Below are 19,409 nucleotides of genomic sequence, written 5' to 3'. Positions count from 1 at the left end.
CATTCCCGTTTTACGACCCCTCGCCTCTATCTTCCTAGGAATCGTGATCTAAGAGTACCAGCTATTGGTTTCCTTGAAAAATGCAAAACGACCGTTCTACGATTTGACAGAAACCCAACGTAACACGGATTTTCTTCAAATCGTCGACGCCGAATGATTAAAAGTTCGAGAGACAATTATGTTCAGAAGACGAACTGATCACTCGTAGTCTCGTTATGTTTAAATTATCACGTATGAACACGGTTTCATCCGCATTCGCGCACCGTGGAAATTGGAGAGTGGACATTGCGATAAGAAAACAGAGCGGATAAGGCAGCTGACATCGCGAACACTTCCTCGGAGAAAAAATATGAAGGGAGCTCATAAATAATTTGTAAGGGGTCGCGGAACACTGCTCGGGACGACGGCCACGGCACGTGCAGCATAATTGTGCGTGCTAGTTTGTACACGTTCCCTCTTCATCCCTGTGTCCCCGCCGCGACGGTCTCCCATTCATTCTTTCCTTTTAACAATGTTAATTGGTGTAATCGTCTAACCACGTTACTATGCAACTTGCACTCGCAATAAGATTTAAAAAGGCTTGTTCGTCGAGACATTTTATTTCCTCGATATTTCGTTTTCTTACACTGACAATGAGTTGTTGCTCAACTATATTAGTCAGAACCAGACTTAAACAGCTACAAAAACAAGACTTCTTCTGCATTGAAGACTCATATATGAGATAAAATTAAATTTGCTTATTATATTATTCTATGAAATGAAAAAATAAGTACTATTGAAAAAAGATTATATTATATCGGTTTGCCAGAGCTAAACTACTATCTATATTAATCTAGTATTTTCAAACAATTGTCAATATTCTCAGTAGAGGCATCGACTATTTTAACATTAACTAAAGACACGGATGTAATTTATTTTCTAGATGAGTCATCCGGGGATGGAGAGTTTGGATATGTTGGACCCAGCGAACTCGATGACCACTCTGACGCCGATGTCGGAGAACACCGGCGGAGGGCCAGGCCATCACGCGGGTATCCACGGTCCCTCCGTTTACGGTGGGATGAACGGGATGATGGGTCATCACCATCATCACGGGAACCTCGGCGGTGGCGGAGGAAGCGTCCCTCATCCGGCGCACCATCATCCAGCAATGGCAGCGGCGGCCGCGGCAGCCGCTGCCGCAGGCTTGCATCCAGACGCTGACACAGACCCGCGAGAATTAGAAGCGTTCGCCGAGAGGTTTAAACAGAGACGCATAAAGCTGGGCGTGACGCAAGCCGACGTTGGGAAAGCGCTGGCGAACCTGAAGTTACCGGGCGTCGGGGCGCTGTCTCAGTCGACGATATGTCGATTCGAGTCGTTGACGTTGTCGCACAACAACATGATCGCGTTGAAACCGATCCTGCAAGCGTGGCTGGAGGAGGCAGAGGCGCAGGCGAAGAACAAGAGGAGAGACCCAGACGCACCCTCGGTGTTGCCCGCTGGGGAGAAGAAGAGGAAGAGGACGAGCATAGCCGCGCCCGAGAAACGATCTCTGGAAGCGTACTTCGCGGTGCAACCGCGGCCGTCCGGCGAGAAGATCGCCGCGATCGCAGAGAAACTCGACTTAAAAAAGAACGTGGTGCGAGTCTGGTTTTGTAACCAGCGGCAGAAGCAGAAGCGCATGAAATTCGCTGCTCAACATTGACCCGAGGGTGGCTTGTGACAGCAAAACTGACCGTATCAGTTGCCCAGTCTCGAGCCTAAACCAGAACCCTTGACCGAGTTCCAAGGATGGCCGTGAAAGAAAGCACGGACGACGTGAGAGGAACGGTGGACGCCTGCGAGAAAGGGAACGCCTCGACCGTGCTGGCGCGAGAGTGCACACGCGTGTGCGCGTACATTAGCCACGCACGTCGATGGGGGTGATTCGCGGACACGATTTCTCTCGGTTGGAGGTGATTCGCGGACAAGCTAGCTCGATGCTGTGGCCAAGTGAGCGACGCTCAGACTGTCACAGGCTTAATAATATTTCTGCGGTTCTTCAAAACCCGCGCGCGTCGCGCGCGATCTTCTCGACGCGTCTCCCGGTTAGGTTTCCACCGGAAGCTGACGATTCTTAGCGCATCGATTCGCGGGCCTCTTCCATCTTCCGCGTTCAACCTCATTTCTCACCGTATGATTGTGATGGATTATATTTTACAAAGTGGTGTTTACTGATTTTAAACGACGGAACATTAAATTATTCATTGCTCGTCGAGTTCCATCCGTTTCAACCGCCTCCCAAGAAAAGTAAAAGAAAATTAACAGTTTCCATTTTATAAAAGAGAGACTCATCTTTGTTTCACATTTTTGACGCGACATTTGAAATTGAAGCGACGCGTCTTACGTTTAAGATCGTGTGAAAGAAGTAAACGCAATTGGTAATAAGGAGAAACGCTGGCGTTATGAACTCGGTGATACGTCGTACATTGCATAAGAATATCGTATAAAACGACATAAAAACACCCTTGCAGAAGAACTAGATCAAATCATCTGTAAAGTGAGATAGAATTTGTGAAGCATATCAGCTACGATCGCGATAAAACAGTTTACGAGGGTACCCGCCCCTAGACCGACCCGCGTAGACCGTGAATCGTCGTTGATGCTGATTTCATGATCACAGCTTCTCCTATAAAAGCATACATTTAAATTCAAATTCGCCGGTTGTCCTAATCACAATTCCTGCTTCGACAGAATTAAACACAGAGCATCGATCGCCACGGAACGGTCGACTGCATTTTAATAAACTTCTCCAGAAATTGATAATTCGATATTATTTAATTCGAGATACATTCAGCAATCCTACATTTAATAATCGAGTTACAAAATCAGAAAACACCCGAATATATTTATGACGAAATGAAAGGGAAGAGGAAGAAGGGTTTCTCGCTGAACGGGAAATAATTTGAATTACAACGAAGTACAGCCGATCGATCGTCGACGCGTCTTGAAAAAAGTACAATTCGAAACATAAGATATAAAAGTACGTATTGTTATGAAATCGTCGCGCAGAGACATTGCGCCGAGCAAATAAAGTGATATTAATCCTAATAGACACTCAGTGCAGTGTAAAAAGTGAAAAGCTAGAGAGAAAGAGAGAGAGAGAGAGAGAGGAAGAGCGAGAGCGTGAGAGAGAAAGGGAAAAGAGGTATGTGTGTTATACTATAAGTAAATGTAAAATGCCGATATGCTCCTGGAACGAATCTCTCTTCGACTATTTTCTTGATGTTATGTTATCTGAAATAAATAAGGAAACTAGATACAGAATTTGGACTTTAAATCGTCTGTATTTTCAATTGACAAATGAAATGTGCATATAAAATAGTTCAAACTTGCAGATCTTTGTTTTATCGGTTCTGAATATTTAAAACACTTAATTTCCTTACACATATATGTCCTTTGATCAGATTATAAACTGATGCTGCTTCATCGTTACAAGTTATTCAGGATTCGTTCCAGCGTAGTGTATCGATTAGTAACGACGAGGATGAAAGCACGAAGGAGGTGATGAACCAAGAAAAGGAGGAAAAACGGAATGGGGAGATGAAAAGGATGTGTTACGTAGTGATATTGGACAATCAGTGAAAAGACTGTATCATATCATATTGAAGCAATACCGTAGTATTAGTCGACGAATTAACGAAACTTTATTTGTACCCCCTCGTGATTGACCGCGCGTTCCCTGTACACAAATGAGAATTGTTTTCACGCGAAAAGAAGAAGGAACGGGAGGTGCAGAACAAACGAGAACGAAGGGAATGAGAGGAGTATCGTTCTTCGCACGAAACGAATCAGTGTCTATCAAAGCAAGTATTTTCAATGAATAGGATGCGACAACGATTTTCAGCGCGCGGTGAACAAAACTCGCATGGCTACGGGAGCGCGATTGATCGCCGAACGAACAGCTGCGAAATTGATATCTCTTATTAAACTCTTTGGAAACTACTCGCCGTATTTTACGACTGGTGCGATTATACATATATTTTTGTTTTCTGACCGATTTCGTCGTCCCTGGGCGACGCGAAAATCGTTTTAAAAAATGTAAGTAATCGAAATATTCGTAGAACCGGGTGCGCCGGAGCCGATCACGCGACACTGATCGATCGGGGAAATCGAAGTACGGACCGACGGGTAGGGACGATCGTGGAATAAAAAAATAACGAGAGGATGTAACGATCAGCGATCGAGCTCGAATAATTCGCGCGCATTCAGCAATACCGCGGGGATGTTTCGGTGACCAGAGCGATACGTCACTGTAATAGTTAAAATGTAAGCGAGAGAGGAAGGTAGTAATTTTTAAATTGTACATACGTAAGAGGATAGGTATTTTCTAGAGAAATAATAGTCTGTTATCATTCTACTAGATAATGGAGAAAAAAAACGATTCTAGTGCAATATAGAGTTTAACTACATTTATTATTATTATTATTATTATTATTATTATTATTATTATTATTATCATTATTGACGCATTCGTTATTGCTCGTTATTTTGTCTCTTTCTCTCCTCCTTCTATTCCTATCTGACTCGTTTCGAGCCGAAATTGCTGTCGGACTCACTTTTGCAGTGCCACTTACAATATTTTATTTTCTATTCTCGTTTATCAAAAATATCATTTTCACATCGATCGCGTGTCGCCGACGATTAACACGTGACTTGCAGACTCGCAAGTGAAATTTTAAAAAAGGGACCGACTCACCGTTAGTTTCACGATTAACAATCGCTTCGCATAAAGGGCGAACAAATCAACGTAGCAAGTTCCATTCGCGTCCATCGATCCGCCCGTTCCGCTCGAAAATCACAGCGGTGTCCGTGCACGATTCACGGTGATCATTGTGATGTTTCGTGGTATATCAATGTCGTTCGTTCGCTTCCAGATCGAACAGGTATAACGTGAAAGGGTTGACGGGTAACTCAGAGAACGGTGCACCACCGCGTTGAGCTTCGTTGATCCTTCCGTCGTTTCAAATAACGATCGATGTGCGGAACACGCGATGCGATACCGATAAATCTGTAAGTATTCCTCGAGTTTTCTGTACGATAATCGAAACCCGCAGTCGTCGTTAACTTCGATACGTGAACGTGAAATAGATCAGGTAACCAACGAACGCATTAATTTCTCTCCCTTTACATTCTGTGTTTTAAGGCTACTTTGAATTTACGAAAACACAGGTTTATGGTCAAGCCATAATTTAAAACGACAAACAGGTTTCATGCTTTGGCAGGATTGAAGGACCCAAGGCTGTATACAGCATTCGAGTTTAGAATTACAATCATAAAAGTATATACTACGTGGATAAATGAATCAGAATATAGAACCAATTGAAACGCTTCTTACAGCCCTACCTCTTACTTCATCTTCTTAATTTCAAACTCCTAAAACTGAAGCTTATATCTTCTTCGTTACAAAGAAACGAACAATAACGATAATTTTTTAGAACGTACTTCGAGCACGTTATCCTTTCGTCTATCAGATTCTTCTTACGTAAAAACGATTCGCGACTAATCCGAAAGAATACAGTCTAATCAGCTTGTAATCTAATTATCGTTGGGGAGCCCATTTCCCTCTTCGAATGGCGATCGAATAAAACCGATCGGTTCGAGCTGACGCACGAGATCGCTCGTATAGACGCGAGGGTCTTTCGAGAGACGACACGTTCTAGACATTAAAGACAGGGTAACAAGTCATATCGCAATATGCTTTTTAACAGTTATTATGTATCGTCGTAATGTACATCTAGAAGCCTTGCTGTTTGGCGCGAGTAGGTATATGCGCCGTGAACATACTTTCCCCAAATCTCGTACCTATTTAAGACGAAACAAGACAAATCTCTAGGACAGTATTTTGCATACGTGTATCATATAAAAGAAAGCAATTCGCGTGAATCTGTAAGGATCTCATTTCCGTTTGTTCAAGCAGAGAAGTAAAGCGAATGGAAAATTTTTCTCTACGATAGATCTATAATCGTTTCTTTTAGAATTACGCTATCACAAATCTAAGGGATTCGAACCTCTTTTTGATGTACTCTGCGTGCCAAGTTATACTTCGAAGTGAACAAAAACAGCTGCGTTGCAATTGAAATGCATGTACAATCCGGTATGTCATTGAATTCTTAGCAATAAGAAGACACTCGCTCTTTTTACTTGTGAATAGAGGAAAGAAAATGTAGGGACGTTATGTACATAAAATCGTGTTACACGCGTGGAATGATTCGTGTGATTCATGAAGGTAATCGAATCTTCTTCGAGCAATTCTCTTCCAGAGATAAATATTTGAATATTTTATTTAGTAAAATCTCAAATGTATTTTCACTTTACAACTTTTATTAATTATTCAATCTGTAAAAAGTTCGTAAATTATTCACAGCGAACGTTGGTCGAAGATTTGATTTTTCTAATTTCAATAGATCATCCCATGCTGACGTATACTCGGTTCCATTTTTCTAAAACAACGAATGGAAAATACATTTGAAGAGGTCGCGTATACCTACATGCGTGAAAGATCGAAGATTCTCATGTATAATATGAATATACACCGTGCGTATGCACGTACGCATACACCCGCAAACTTGCACAGGTCGATGCACACGTGCATACGGATACGCTATTTCTTTATTTGTATAAACAGTCGCAGGCCGCGACCGTATCGTTTCGAATGCTTAATCGAGAGACGCATAATAACCAGAGGAGTATTACGTTGACACGTACAACTATAAAGAAAAAGATTTGTATAAAGGATTACGAGAGCTAACTAATTAGTATAAATAATTACTATCGACAATTAGATTGAATGTTCATAATAAATCTAAAGAAGCCGAAATGAATTGTTAAACTTGCAGTCTTACTCGTAGATATATGCGCGATCAACGTCTTTCGACTGGGTTCATTCTGTTGGTCACGCGGAATTGTTTACGGTGGCTCAATGAATTCTCACTCGATTACGCTTTCTCATTTCGCGTTACAGACATGAGGAATTTATTTCTGACCACAAGCGAAATCGCGTCTGTTTCAAAATAGAAAATAAGATACGTATTTTGAAAACCTTATCATTGCTCAAAATTATAAGCATCTCACTATACGTTGATTGATACATCTTGTTTCAAAAATTTTACTATTTCTTATAAACCCGTCAGCTACAGCGTTCGTTACTGTAAATTATACATTATGCATATATATTGTTGAGAGGAAAGAGGGAAGTCTATTATTTATGCGATTCGTGGAATTTTCTAATACTTATAAACGAACACACTGTTAAGATTTTTATTTAATTTGTATAAAACGTTGGCAGACTTCTCTTCGTTGTCGTTGAACAAAAGAAATTCAGAGAAAATTCGGGTATAGTCATAAGCGTACGAGGATGCATAATTAATTTGTACGAATTGATTGTATAGAAAACGAACGAACGCAATTTGATGAAAGAAAGAGTCCTGTAAAATACGACGAGGTCCGGGTAAGAATGTATTGTAAAAGTATCCGATAAAAGAAGCACCGTTTTATGAGTAAGAACATAATTGACGAACGAATATAATAACGTAATAAAGACATATCATAAAAGTATTAGTTTAATTATCTGATATTGTAGAATTTCTATGTAAATATGTTGCGTGCAACTTGGAGCCAGGTTCCGAGGCGTTGATGTAAAGTTGACGAATTAATTAAACTCGTGACGGCTAGCGAGGAGCCACGACCAGAGTCAGTTATCATCGTTACCCTCGTTTGATTCGTGTAAAGCTTTCTCATTGATTCTCTACCGTTCCTGCGTAGACACCTTTCATCAATTTGTATATAGTTAATCGAGAACGTAAACGTCTTTGTAAATTGTTATGTGATGTAATGATTTACGCACTAGTTAAATTTCTATTCGCTTCCGGATGTATCTACACGATATCCTCGGCCGGAGAACGCATCCCGTCGCGAGAAGGGATTCGTTCGCGTCGATTTTATGGGTACAGAGAATTTTTGTAAACCTGTCACATAGTGTACGATAGTTTTTAACGAGATTTTTCATTTGAGATCCGTCGTTCCCTCACCTTGGAACGGCTACGGATAGATTGTAGATTACGTGTAAAGAGAAATCTCTTCGAGAAATAGTAAATTTTTTTCTTAAAAGCGGAACAATTAAGAAAGTGATGTTTCTTAAAAGCACACCAAATTGCGCGCAATGTAAGACGAAAAAAAAGACGATTTTCCTCCATACTGTACATATCATGTGCCATATCTCATTTACTATACTTTGTGTCCAACTTTGTTCCAAGTACCTACTCAATTATAAATATTATAGTATAATAAAGTAAACCTTGATGTTATTGATAAATTTGTATGTTTCTACCCTTCCATCCAAAAAACTTTTCATGACTTACATTTAATAAGATAACACACGGTTCTGTCGGCAAAGAAACGTTTAATATCAACCATACGCCATTTCCATTGCGACGGAACCATTGCCTGATAAGCTGAAATTTTATATTTTTACCAGCACCGAGCCGAATCAGAATTTTCTCATTGCCGGACAGATCGCGTGTCGTATCACTATCAACCATTGCGCGGGATTATGAATTTATAACGCGGACACGAACAGGTCGTTAGAAAGATTATTTATCCAAATCAGGGAATCGCACTTCAGCGCGTGGTACTCGTAAATGCGATTCTTATCGAATCGTTTTCATGACTCGAGCCCGAAAAGTAAAAACCTATCCGGCGAACGTCTTTCCATTAATTAGGTCAATGAAATCTTTTTAATTTCTGACGAACTTGTCTAATTAGGATCGCGTTCGGACTCGATTAATCGAGACTTTTTATCATGCACTGTCTCAAGCCTAATTCGTGCTGTACAGATGAGTGCTCTGATCTAAAAGTTCAAGGATCCTACTGCAGCTGCGCTTGCACTCGTGACAACCTGCCGCTACAGTGTCAGGAGTGAGTGAACTCGAGACGAAAAAAGCCGCGAGGGAAACGAGTTTATAGTATCTGCTGATTAATTGGTACAGCGTGTAAACACCGTTCGAGTACCTAAGGCCTGTTTGCCTGTGTACACACTCGCTCATAAGGATGAAGGAGTATAAGGCACGGGGATCGTTCTATACGCGAGAACCGAGCCTACGGTGACGCGACACACTCGTGCAGCGAGGCCTGAACATGTGGCAGCCGTGCAGCCTAACCCGTGTAGCCTTTGTGTTACAAATCATGTTTACATTATCGCTACACTTGCTCGGTTCCAACCGGTACGCCACGGTGTACCGTACGCGCATTCGTTCGCGGAGATCCAATAGCCTGGGGAAAACAGCCAATTTACCTTCCGGCCAGGCTTAATTAGTTCAGTTTTTCGATTCACTCGGCTCAGAGATCAACGATCTGATTTTCTTAGTAAACGATTGGTACTCGATCGTACAACTGACGTCTTCTAACGAGTTCGTGCGATACGAAGAAAGCTGCTCTTTCGAGTGTTGCGTACATATCGAGTTTAATTGATCAATAAATCGGTGGTCCCATTGTTCAAACTTATAGTACAGCGACCACGTAGGCAGTGAATTTTCGAGGGGTCCAATTGCCTGCGACCTACGTGGAACAGGTTTGTACATTTGCGTACAGGACATGCGGATATTTCGATCGAATTCCGAAGAAACTCGTGGTAAAGGGAAATGTAAAAAGTAAGGAAACAGAAATATGAAAAGAGTGGTTGTGTAAGTTTTCAAGAACGGCCGAGGACATTATACCGCGATCTCATCACAAAAGTTATTGCGATACGATAAATGATGCACCGGCCGCGGAATTATCAAACTTATGTGACATTTTTCGACCACGAGAGATAGCTACGTGGCTGGCCGCACGAAAGGCTCCGTGACACGCAAAATTGACCATAGGGACCGAAGGTACGACGCGAAGCAGCCCGAGGAGTGACCGTTCCGAGCGGAAATAGAAAAGCGGAAACGGTGGGGCGGGAGGAAGCGGGGGGTAAAAGGAAGAAAAAAAAGGGTAAAGGGAAGGAAATGGGTAGAGAAAAGGAAAATATCCAAGATATCGCGACAGTGAAAGGTTGTATATAGCAGGGAACAAGGCCGGTGCAGCAGATATAACGGGCACGACGCAAGAGTTGCCGACGCGAGACCCGAGCTATGTTGGTGAATTATACATGATACGGAACACAATCACCCCTCTCGACCTTCCTAACTCGCCCGAAAACCGCCCCTCAGCCTCCAACTGGCCGTATGGATGCCGATACTCGGCTATCTCTTCGCGCCTTCCGACAGCTCGACCTGTCGACCGAACACTTTTTTCCCGAGTTCTCGATCTTCCCTCGCGCGTCAGATTCTCCCCAGAAATTCAACATCACTGCCCGATACCATACGTTGGCCCGACTTAAGAAATAGACATATAAATTGCTGCAACTGCATCGTGTTGTAATTGGACCGAAATAGATGATAAAACGAAGTGAAAACTATATTTTATAGAAGTCCGCCTTCTGTTTATTTTAGATACAGAAATATTTCCGACGATTTCAACGCGATTTATCGGTATAAAATTCTGAAAGAAATTTAAAATGCATCCAACTGGTTCCTACTTTCCTACCATTTATTTTTCAAGTAAAAACGGTTCAGCATGCAGATGAAATTTTTAGTAAGCACAAACAGGAATCGAATAAAAATGAATAATTCTGTATTGTTAAAAAATTGACACCACGAGTAAATCAAATACGCGCAAAAATATTACGTGAACGTGGTTAATTAAATAGAACAGTAGTGATTGTTGACCTAATTCAGTTCTTAATGCGTGAATCAAGAACTTTCATGTGCATAAACGGAGGCGAGAAAAAGCTTGAATTAGCTGGGACGAGGGGAAAGTGAAAACTCGGTCCATTCGAGGCAAAATTAAGCGCAATTGCTTCCAGCAGCGACTGTTAATCCTTGATCTCATATTTAAGTGGGAAAGAGTTCGCGCGACGCGGACGACGCTCTTTCGTATTTTTACGAGAGCGCTAATGGTGTCGAAAGACCCTCTCTCGCCTTGACGAGAATCTACCCTCGCCTGCCTCGCCCGTCTTAATTGAAAAAATATGAACTTTTTTGTCGTCGCCGGAGAGTACTTTGTTCCCCCTTAATACCGGCGCTGTCTTCCTGGCCGCGTTATTATAAAACATTGTAGTTTTGCGTGCGAAAGATTAAGCTCGCCGCTTCCACGCCGAGCCGTAAAGGGAAATTGATTTAAGTTGTTCTTAAAAGGAACAAAATTTTCCTAATATTCCTTTCCGCCGGAGTTTCGTAGTTGCTAATTTCATTTGAAACATTATTTACCGGGATTGGAAACTTCTCGAAAGTGATCAACGATTTCTTTCAACGTTAAACCGAAACGTTCTCCAAGTACGGCGAATGAAATTTCGTTGAAAAACGTAAAAACACATTTTTACGTGTACGTGCACGTATGTGCCACGCGCGATAGTCGAAACTGCTTTCCTCACCGATACGCGGGTGCACACGTTGCACGTCTACAGCGAGGAACACTCCTCGGCGGTCTTATCCTATTACAGTCAAGCTTGCCACTTCCTAGCTAAGTCGAAGACAAGACCCTCCGTTGCTCCCATTTAGTAATCCCCGCCGTTGGACGGGAGTTTACAAGGAATATTTAAGTCTCCGCTAAGCTAGGATTAAGCGAAGGCAAACACTTTGATTAGCGGACGACCGGCTTTTGTTTTTCTTACCGCGTCGTCTTTTAAATGATTCGGCAATTATTGGGATTTCCAAGATTAGCTCAGCGACGCTCCCACAATAATGCCGTCGCCTGGATTAATAACAAAAATCAACTCTCCAACGACTTCGAAATATAATTACTTCTCATCTACGAGTTTAATCTTACTGTATGCGTGTCATTAATTATTTTCAAGAGAACCAAATAATAATTATAACTTCACATGTCTCAATCAAATAATTAGAGTAAAATTCACAGAAGTTAATTTCTCGAAAGAGACTCGCGATTATGATTGGTATACGGGAACGAGAGACGCAGGCGAAGCATCATAATTGATAGAAAGGGAGTCGAAGAACTTATCGTTAAATTCGCGACGAGTACTTGACACGCAAGACTAGAGTATCACCTTGTAATTAGTCAGGATGTTAAACGTGACACGGGTGCGAGTCATAGAAAGGTCATCGGAAAACGAGCGAGCACGAGTTGAAGGAAAGAACAATTTGCGATGATTTATGTACAATAAGGAAAATAAAATGTTTTGAGTATATTAAGTACTTGTGACCCTAAGCGTAACGCGCGTGTCCAAGCATTGTCACGAAAAAGAAAAGGACCCCCTCGTAGACCGATGTTGCTTGTCATTGTGTCAATACAATACATGTTGATCTTTGATCTGATAAAAAACGAAACGCTTTTAACAAGCACCTTTGTCCAGTTATGCAAACATTACTCTCTTATGATTATTTAATGTAAGATTAATCGAACATCTATGCTCAGTACTACGTTCATCCATTATAACCATTGACAGTAATTACTCGACACGAGTGAATGCTAAAAACGATCCGAGCTTTATATCGATCTAATCCGAGGACACGACACGAGACGAGGATAATTTTCGCATAGCCATCAAGAGTTGAAATTCGATCTGAACTAAATCCCTCCAAATCGGTTCCGTCAGGCGTTGGCATTGTTTGTGGAATTCTCAAATCAATTACAAGCCTGATCTCGTCTCCGGTCTCCTTCACCGTCTCGCAGACTCGCGACGCGTTTCTCGTGGAGTCGAAGGCGTATTGTTATGCCATAGTGAGAGACGATATAGGAATAGGAAGGTCGGAAGAACCCCACCTACCTAGGCCACGGCCCGGCTCGCTCCCCGGCGTGTGCCCGGCAACACACGTTAAGAGAACGGGAGAAGTGTGTATGTTTTGAGAGCGGTATTATATCGAGCATAAAGAGCGGCCTCGTCCCAAGGGAATGCAGCGTGTGCGTGCTTGCATGCTCTATTCGCGACCCCCCAACTTGGGACACAAACCCCCTTCTCGACGACCCTCGCCGTTCTAGCTCCTCTCCGAACCCCTTCCAACGTTTCCTTGCCCTGGCTACGAGCGACGCGTCGTCCCCCTTTTGCTCCCTGTGTGCCATCGCACGCCGACTCACCCTTTCTCTTTCTCTCTTACTCCGTTTCTCGCGGGGATGTGCCACCCTGCGCACCCTCCAAATGGAACCGAACAGGTTGATAATCTCCGTATAATACAAAAACTCGTACGGCCACCCTATGTTGATCTCCGCTGCCTCACCCCCTGCGTTCTTCTGCTAACCACTTCGAATCAGCCTGCTACACAGAGTCGCCTCCGTTCCCGTCATTTTATTAACACGTTCCTTATTGCGCTCCTCTTAAACACCTTGCATAGATTGCACCTTGATAGTTCTTTGTTTAAGTTAAAATAAAAACGAATCGGTATCACACCAAAGATACGAGTTCTACCATCGATAGCTTCCAGCATGTCGCCCTTTACGAGCTCCAACATCAAGCTTGTCCTCGTTTTGTACAAGGAACAAAAGAGCAAAAGAGAGAGCAAGTACTTATTGCGTGCCACCGACTTCAATTCGTTATCGCGTGATTCAAATGACATTCTAACCGGCTGAACAATTGTCCAAACTATAAAGCACGGTTCCTTACGTTCCCGTTGCACGAACCCGTTGCCGCGCAAGAGACCGATTGCCAGCCGGTACATAAAACTCGAAAGAATGGCCAATTGAAGCGGTTTGCCCGGGGTATCGCCGAGGGTCGGTCAGCCAATACTCATTAAACATTAACGCGTTTCTTTTCTAGGTAGTGACGTGACATTAAAAGGAGAAGAGAACTATGTTAGACGCCGGAGTAGTTGGCTGCCCGGCCAGCCAGTAGTATTGCCCTCTGATACGTAAGGCCGCTCGCTCGGTCGTCCAACCGAGCCAGCCTCGAATGCTCGGTTGACTAGGAACGGCGCGGCGACTCTTTCCACTTGCATCAACGTCCACCAGTTTGCTACTCCCACCGTCTCCTCCTGTCCGATCCTCGCGTTGGCCTCGTTGGACCCGATATTCTCTTTTACTAAGCGTTAACACACTGACATGCTCCTCGGCCCTCCTTCCAACTTTCGTTGTCCCCACATTCTGCCCGTTTCTCTACCTTTATTACCACGTCGATGCTTCCGTCCTCGTCGACCCGCGAACGAAACCGCGTCCTTTCTCTCAGATTTTTCCAACTCTCTCCATCCCTCGCCGCTCTCGTTCTTGTTTTCTCTTACCATCTCCCTCGCGTTTCCTCTCTCGCGGCAGCCAGGTCGCTTCTCTCGTCTCGTCTGTCTACACAGTTAAGTGCCCCGCTTTGATTTCCGTCGACAAACACTGTAAATTCCCATTGACCCGTCTGCTGTCACGTTATCACGTTAAATTAGTCGAGAGTAACGAGTATCGACCCCGATGCGAGTCTATGTATATTCATCCCCATTGGCCGATATGTCTCTTGTAAGTAATGTATAAAATCTCCAAATTGCCGCCGACACAATTTCGAATCGATTGGTCGTGTCATTATGATTAAACGATCTGATCATTTCATAATTAATGAAAAAATATTTGTTAGACCGATTTGATGTTTTAAAGAAAGAATAGATAGTTCATAATGAAAAAATTACGTATTGAGACGAATCAAGAAAAATGCAATTTTTCGAAAGCTATGGATATCAGACGAAGTGGATTAGAATAGAAGTGAAACGAAGCAGGGGTAAGATGAACCATTGTAATGCGTATTGACGAACGGTATAGCTCTATATGAATCTCGGAAAGTTAAGGAGAAGACGGAGCATAACGGTACTGCGTGACAGTGTCTTCTAAATATTCAAGCGGAGCAGGTACCTAAAACTTGGCAGCTTTATCTCGGCATTACTCGAAAATTTATTCATATATAATGAACGGTTGAATAATGTAGGAGGTTAACCCCTTGTTCTGCCTCCACAAAGCCTACACGAGGAAACTGGGAGCTTGAATACAGGCGAGAGGAGATGGAAGAGTAAGAAGTAACAAACGCGGTACCAGATTATATTTAACAGCGCGGGGCTGGGGGAAGGGAGGGTCTTCGGATTGGGGGAGAAATATATTTTCCGTGGAATTATGTTGGGATACAACGGAATTAAGTGTACCGTATTCGATTATTACCCCTTTTAATTCGACCCAAGCACTTTCTCGACCGAATTGCAATCACACGATCATGCGTTAAACTGTCAATTTGTATTACTTGTAAAAACATATAAGATTTGAACACGTCGCACGCGGTTAATCTGCATTTATTCATTTCTGCTAAACATTAAACATCGACTTCTGGATTAAATCGACGCTTCACTGAAATTCGAATCAACAATAATTCTAATGATAAAACAATGGTGACTGTAACGCGAAAACTCTTGAACGTAGTATACAATGGTCGCGGAGAAGTTCGTCGAAAGCTTATAGACGGGCTATTAAGCGTATAATAGAGTGGAAGAGGGCGGCGAAATAAATCCGTTTCCGATACCCTTTGTAATTTGAGATGATCGGCTTGCTCGCCGGGACTCGAGCCGTCGTCCTCTTGCCGTTACGCGTGTCACCAAGAAGCGGCCGTGATCTGTCACGTGATCCGGTGGATGAAAAAAGGTTCCGAGAGGACCGGTTCAAATGGATTGCGAAGGAGGAGGATGAGAGATGATGCTCGCGGGAGGAGAAGCTACATCGGCTGTTCGATCGATGAATATTCTGGGGAAAATTGATTTCCAAGACCTTTTTTTACCAAACTTTCAATGCGACACTTTCAGTGTCTCCCAGTAATAAGTTATTAACCTTTACGCGAGGACAATTATTAACATTGGATTACGCAGATACAAATGAATCGAGAAGAAGCAATATTTTTCAAAGGTAATTTTAGCACGATATATTGTACAAGGCAAGCTTGCTTAATAAATATAAAATATGCAGCGTGCGTTACGAACTTGACAACGTACAGAGTACAGAACCGGAGTAATATTATTAAAATCCCTTGCATTAAAAATCCAATTACGTGCGAAAGACTGTAACTCAAAGTATAAATTGTAATTTTACTTTGGAAATAAAATATTTCCATTGCAATTCCGTTGAATTCTGAGAATTTAAATGAATAATAACGTTGTGAATATTATCTCCACTTTTGGCTCTACTAAAAATGTTTCAAGTAGCATCCGGTGTCAGATTTTGATAAAAAATAATTCGATAATTTACCTTACACAGTAGGATGAATTTATACCCATTTCGACAGTCGTTTGACGATGCGTACTGATAAGTGGAAGTATCGCGCAACGGCCTGACGCGCTAGCCCTCCTAAGTAGTCGCTCCGCGTAACTAGTCAGACACGGTTCTACGTTTATGTTCACTTCCAATTTTAATGTACAGCAATGAATTTAACTTTACATGTCTCACGATAATAATATTTGAAACAAGGTCGAACAGAATTTCGTTAGGCAAAGAAGTGTGTATCGTTTAGAGGCCAAAATTCGTAGAAATAACTTATTCATCTTGATGTACGCTAATATCGAGGGTAATATTGTACGAGATCAAGATCCATACGAGAGCAACTGTGGAACAACCTGAGCATATTTCAAAGACGGAGAGAAGGAACGAATAATGGCGCTCATGGGAAGAAGAACAGTACGTGGCTCGCCGCGTACGATATAGTCGGGACATAATGGTCGGGGTAGCGAGGGTGGTGGGGTTAGCGCGGGGGTAGGAGGCTACAGAGATCGGTACAAAGCTTGCTAATGGACGTCCATTGCTCCCGTCAAAGATACGTCTACTTATCAGCTTAATGCGCACGCATGTACTTAAAACAAAACGGAACCAGCGGGTAGGAAAAGAATTAGGAAAACGTGAAGCTAAAATTTGGAAAAAATCACATATCTCGATACCGCTGTATCAATTCGACGAGATAAAATGGGTTGATTATGTTCATGAAGTGATCAGTTACGATTATATAATTACAACGAGACAATGAAAGTGTAAATTAATTTCAAAGCCTTTAAGGCTTAATTTGTCAGGACACGTTCACATTACTTCTTTTTTCTTCGTGATTTCATAGTTGGCGTTAGAAGAAAATACCTGAAAGCTACGAGACGCAATCAAAAGTCAATCGAGGAAAGAATATTCTTTGGAACTTCATTGCCGGCGGAAGCAAAGTGGTTCGTCGGCGGGGAAAGACGGAAAACGGGGTAGGAAGAAAGGCATGGCAAACAAGAGAGAGAGAAGAGCGTCTTGCTCGAAATCCCCGACAACGATGGCAAAACGGCGTCACAGCGAAAGGGGAAAGAGACCGGGCGAGGGTGGAAGAAAGACAGGCAGAGAACGCAGCGAAGCCCGCGCACGGATGCTGCGTGCTTCTCCATTTTGTCTTAACGTGGTGTATGCGGTTGCTAGGCAACAGCCCTTACGCTCCATTCATATATAATTCAGCAGCCAATGCGGGCCACGCGAGTCCGCACCCTCGCTCAGTCATTCGGTTCCGCTCCGCTCTGTGAAACGCTGAAACAGTGGCTCCCGCGGTTATACAGTGCACGCAGCTTCGCGTGCACGCATATTCCTTCGCCTTCCTCTGTCTGGCCACCTTTTCCCTCCCTATCCAACCAACCGCTACTGCTTATTTTACCCTTAACTCGCTTTTACGATGCGATCCAACCCCCGACCACCTTTGTATCGCCAACAGCGTTCACGGTCTTGCTTTATGCACTTTTCCATAGTTTACAATCTTACACAATACTTCGTTTCCAACACAGACAGTACGTACATACTGCCATTTTCGTTTCACTAAATGAGTACTGAGACGCGAAAAGATCATGCGAGTGGCCTTAAAATAATTATATGCATCATTCAATTGGAAAGAACTTATAATTACTTAACGTGTCTGTATCATATAAAAGATTTCGATGAACGATCTTTCGGAAAAGTTTCTCGACTACTTCTACTAGAATTGCTCGTACGTATTCCTGATCACCGTAAAGGTACTTTTTCGTCATTACGACTGAACCGCGACAAGCGAGGAAGCGGTAAATCGCACTGGATTCCGCACTTAGCACCGAAGGCAGGATTGCATAGGAAATGTAAGGGATAACTCTGTACCGTGACAGAAAGGATCGACGGAGCGATGGACAGTAGCGTCCCGAAGCCGATGAAACCCGTTCGATGCGTGGGCCGAAAAAGACTTTAATCCGAGCGTCAACAGAGGTATTACCGCGCATCGGTGGCCCGACTCTTCTCATCCCTTCATATTCCCACTTCAGCTCCCTTTAACCCCAACCATCGGCCGCGGTAGTATAGAGGCTAGCGAGCGAAGCGAGGAGTTGCCGTCCCCAGCTCACTCGCCTCATGCCATATTCATGGTTCATTATCATAGCGAATCATGGTCCATCAGCTTTTGATTGTCCGCCAGCGTTGTTAGTCCTAACTAATGCGACTGCAGTGACCACGATACCGAGGACGTCCGGAATGTTGTATTAGAGGATAAGCATCGTCCTTCCCTCACGATTATTACGTCTTTCCGCCGGGCTGCAGTCTTTCTTTTTAATTAAACCGTGCATACGCTGTGTCCGTTTTTGCTTCCTTCTCGACCCATGAAACTTTTTCCACGTCGTGCCTCGCTGGATTAATCGTTTTGTTTCCTCGGAGGATGTGCGACGGCGAAAGGACGCGTACGTCGTCAAAGCGAGACGCGACTATTGACCACGGTCCAGTTTTTCCACGCGCTCCTCGTCGCCGAGAGATTTAAATATTCTTTAATGGTTCTATAATGCTGACATATCCGTTTGATTCGAAGAAATTCTTTGGATTTAAAAGAGCTCTGTACTCGGTACATTTGCAATTTCCAATTTGTAATTCACTTAGAGAGCAACGTACTTCCTATCAAATAACAAGGACCATTTACATCGTATATTCTTCTGATTTCGCCGGAATACGGATCGCGTGGGTTTAGAAACAGGATCTGCTTTAATATGTGAGATGTGCCTTCAGTATCTCGTCCGATAAAAGGATGTTGCCATAAAATCAAACACAAAGTTTTCTTTACTTCTATACATTATGCCTCACCGTACGTATATTATTCCAATGAAACCGACTTCCTTTATTCCCCCGGGGCTCAACTTACGCGCACGCTTTTATACGCCACTGCTGTCAACATTATTTTTAATTAATTCAGTCCGGTACAATACTAAAAATTTCATCACTGTTTTTGTTCAATCCTTAGGGATCGTTTAATCATCGAACATACAGAATTATTTCTAGTCTCTCGTAATAAAATTTTCGGACGGTGCAGCGAAGCGAAGAAAATGTCGATGATATGTCGCATGGTATACCGTGCGAAGTCTCCGGTTAGGCGATCTAACTAAGTTGGCACCTCGAAC

The 19,409-nt window shown here is 43.0% G+C and overlaps 1 protein-coding gene across 2 annotated transcripts in view; it reads left to right on the top strand.

The window, feature by feature from the left end:
- acj6 (abnormal chemosensory protein 6) overlaps window positions 1-8,325 on the top strand; it is a 41,506-nt gene extending 33,181 nt beyond the window's left edge. For both annotated transcript variants that reach the window (XM_026816864.1, XM_018031158.2), the window contains exon 4: window positions 923-8,325. In XM_026816864.1, the coding sequence (XP_026672665.1) occupies window positions 923-1,687 (765 nt within the window). In that variant the 3' untranslated portion in view covers window positions 1,688-8,325. The remainder of the gene's footprint in view (window positions 1-922) is intronic.
- The last annotated feature ends 11,084 nt before the right edge of the window (window positions 8,326-19,409 follow it).

The sequence above is a fragment of the Ceratina calcarata genome, unplaced genomic scaffold (assembly GCF_001652005.2).
Source record: "Ceratina calcarata isolate Rehan_Ccalc_2016 unplaced genomic scaffold, ASM165200v1 scaffold551.2, whole genome shotgun sequence".
Lineage (NCBI taxonomy): Eukaryota > Metazoa > Arthropoda > Insecta > Hymenoptera > Apidae > Ceratina > Ceratina calcarata.
The sequence above is the reverse complement of the archived record's forward strand: the minus strand, read 5'-3'. Positions and strand labels throughout refer to the sequence as shown.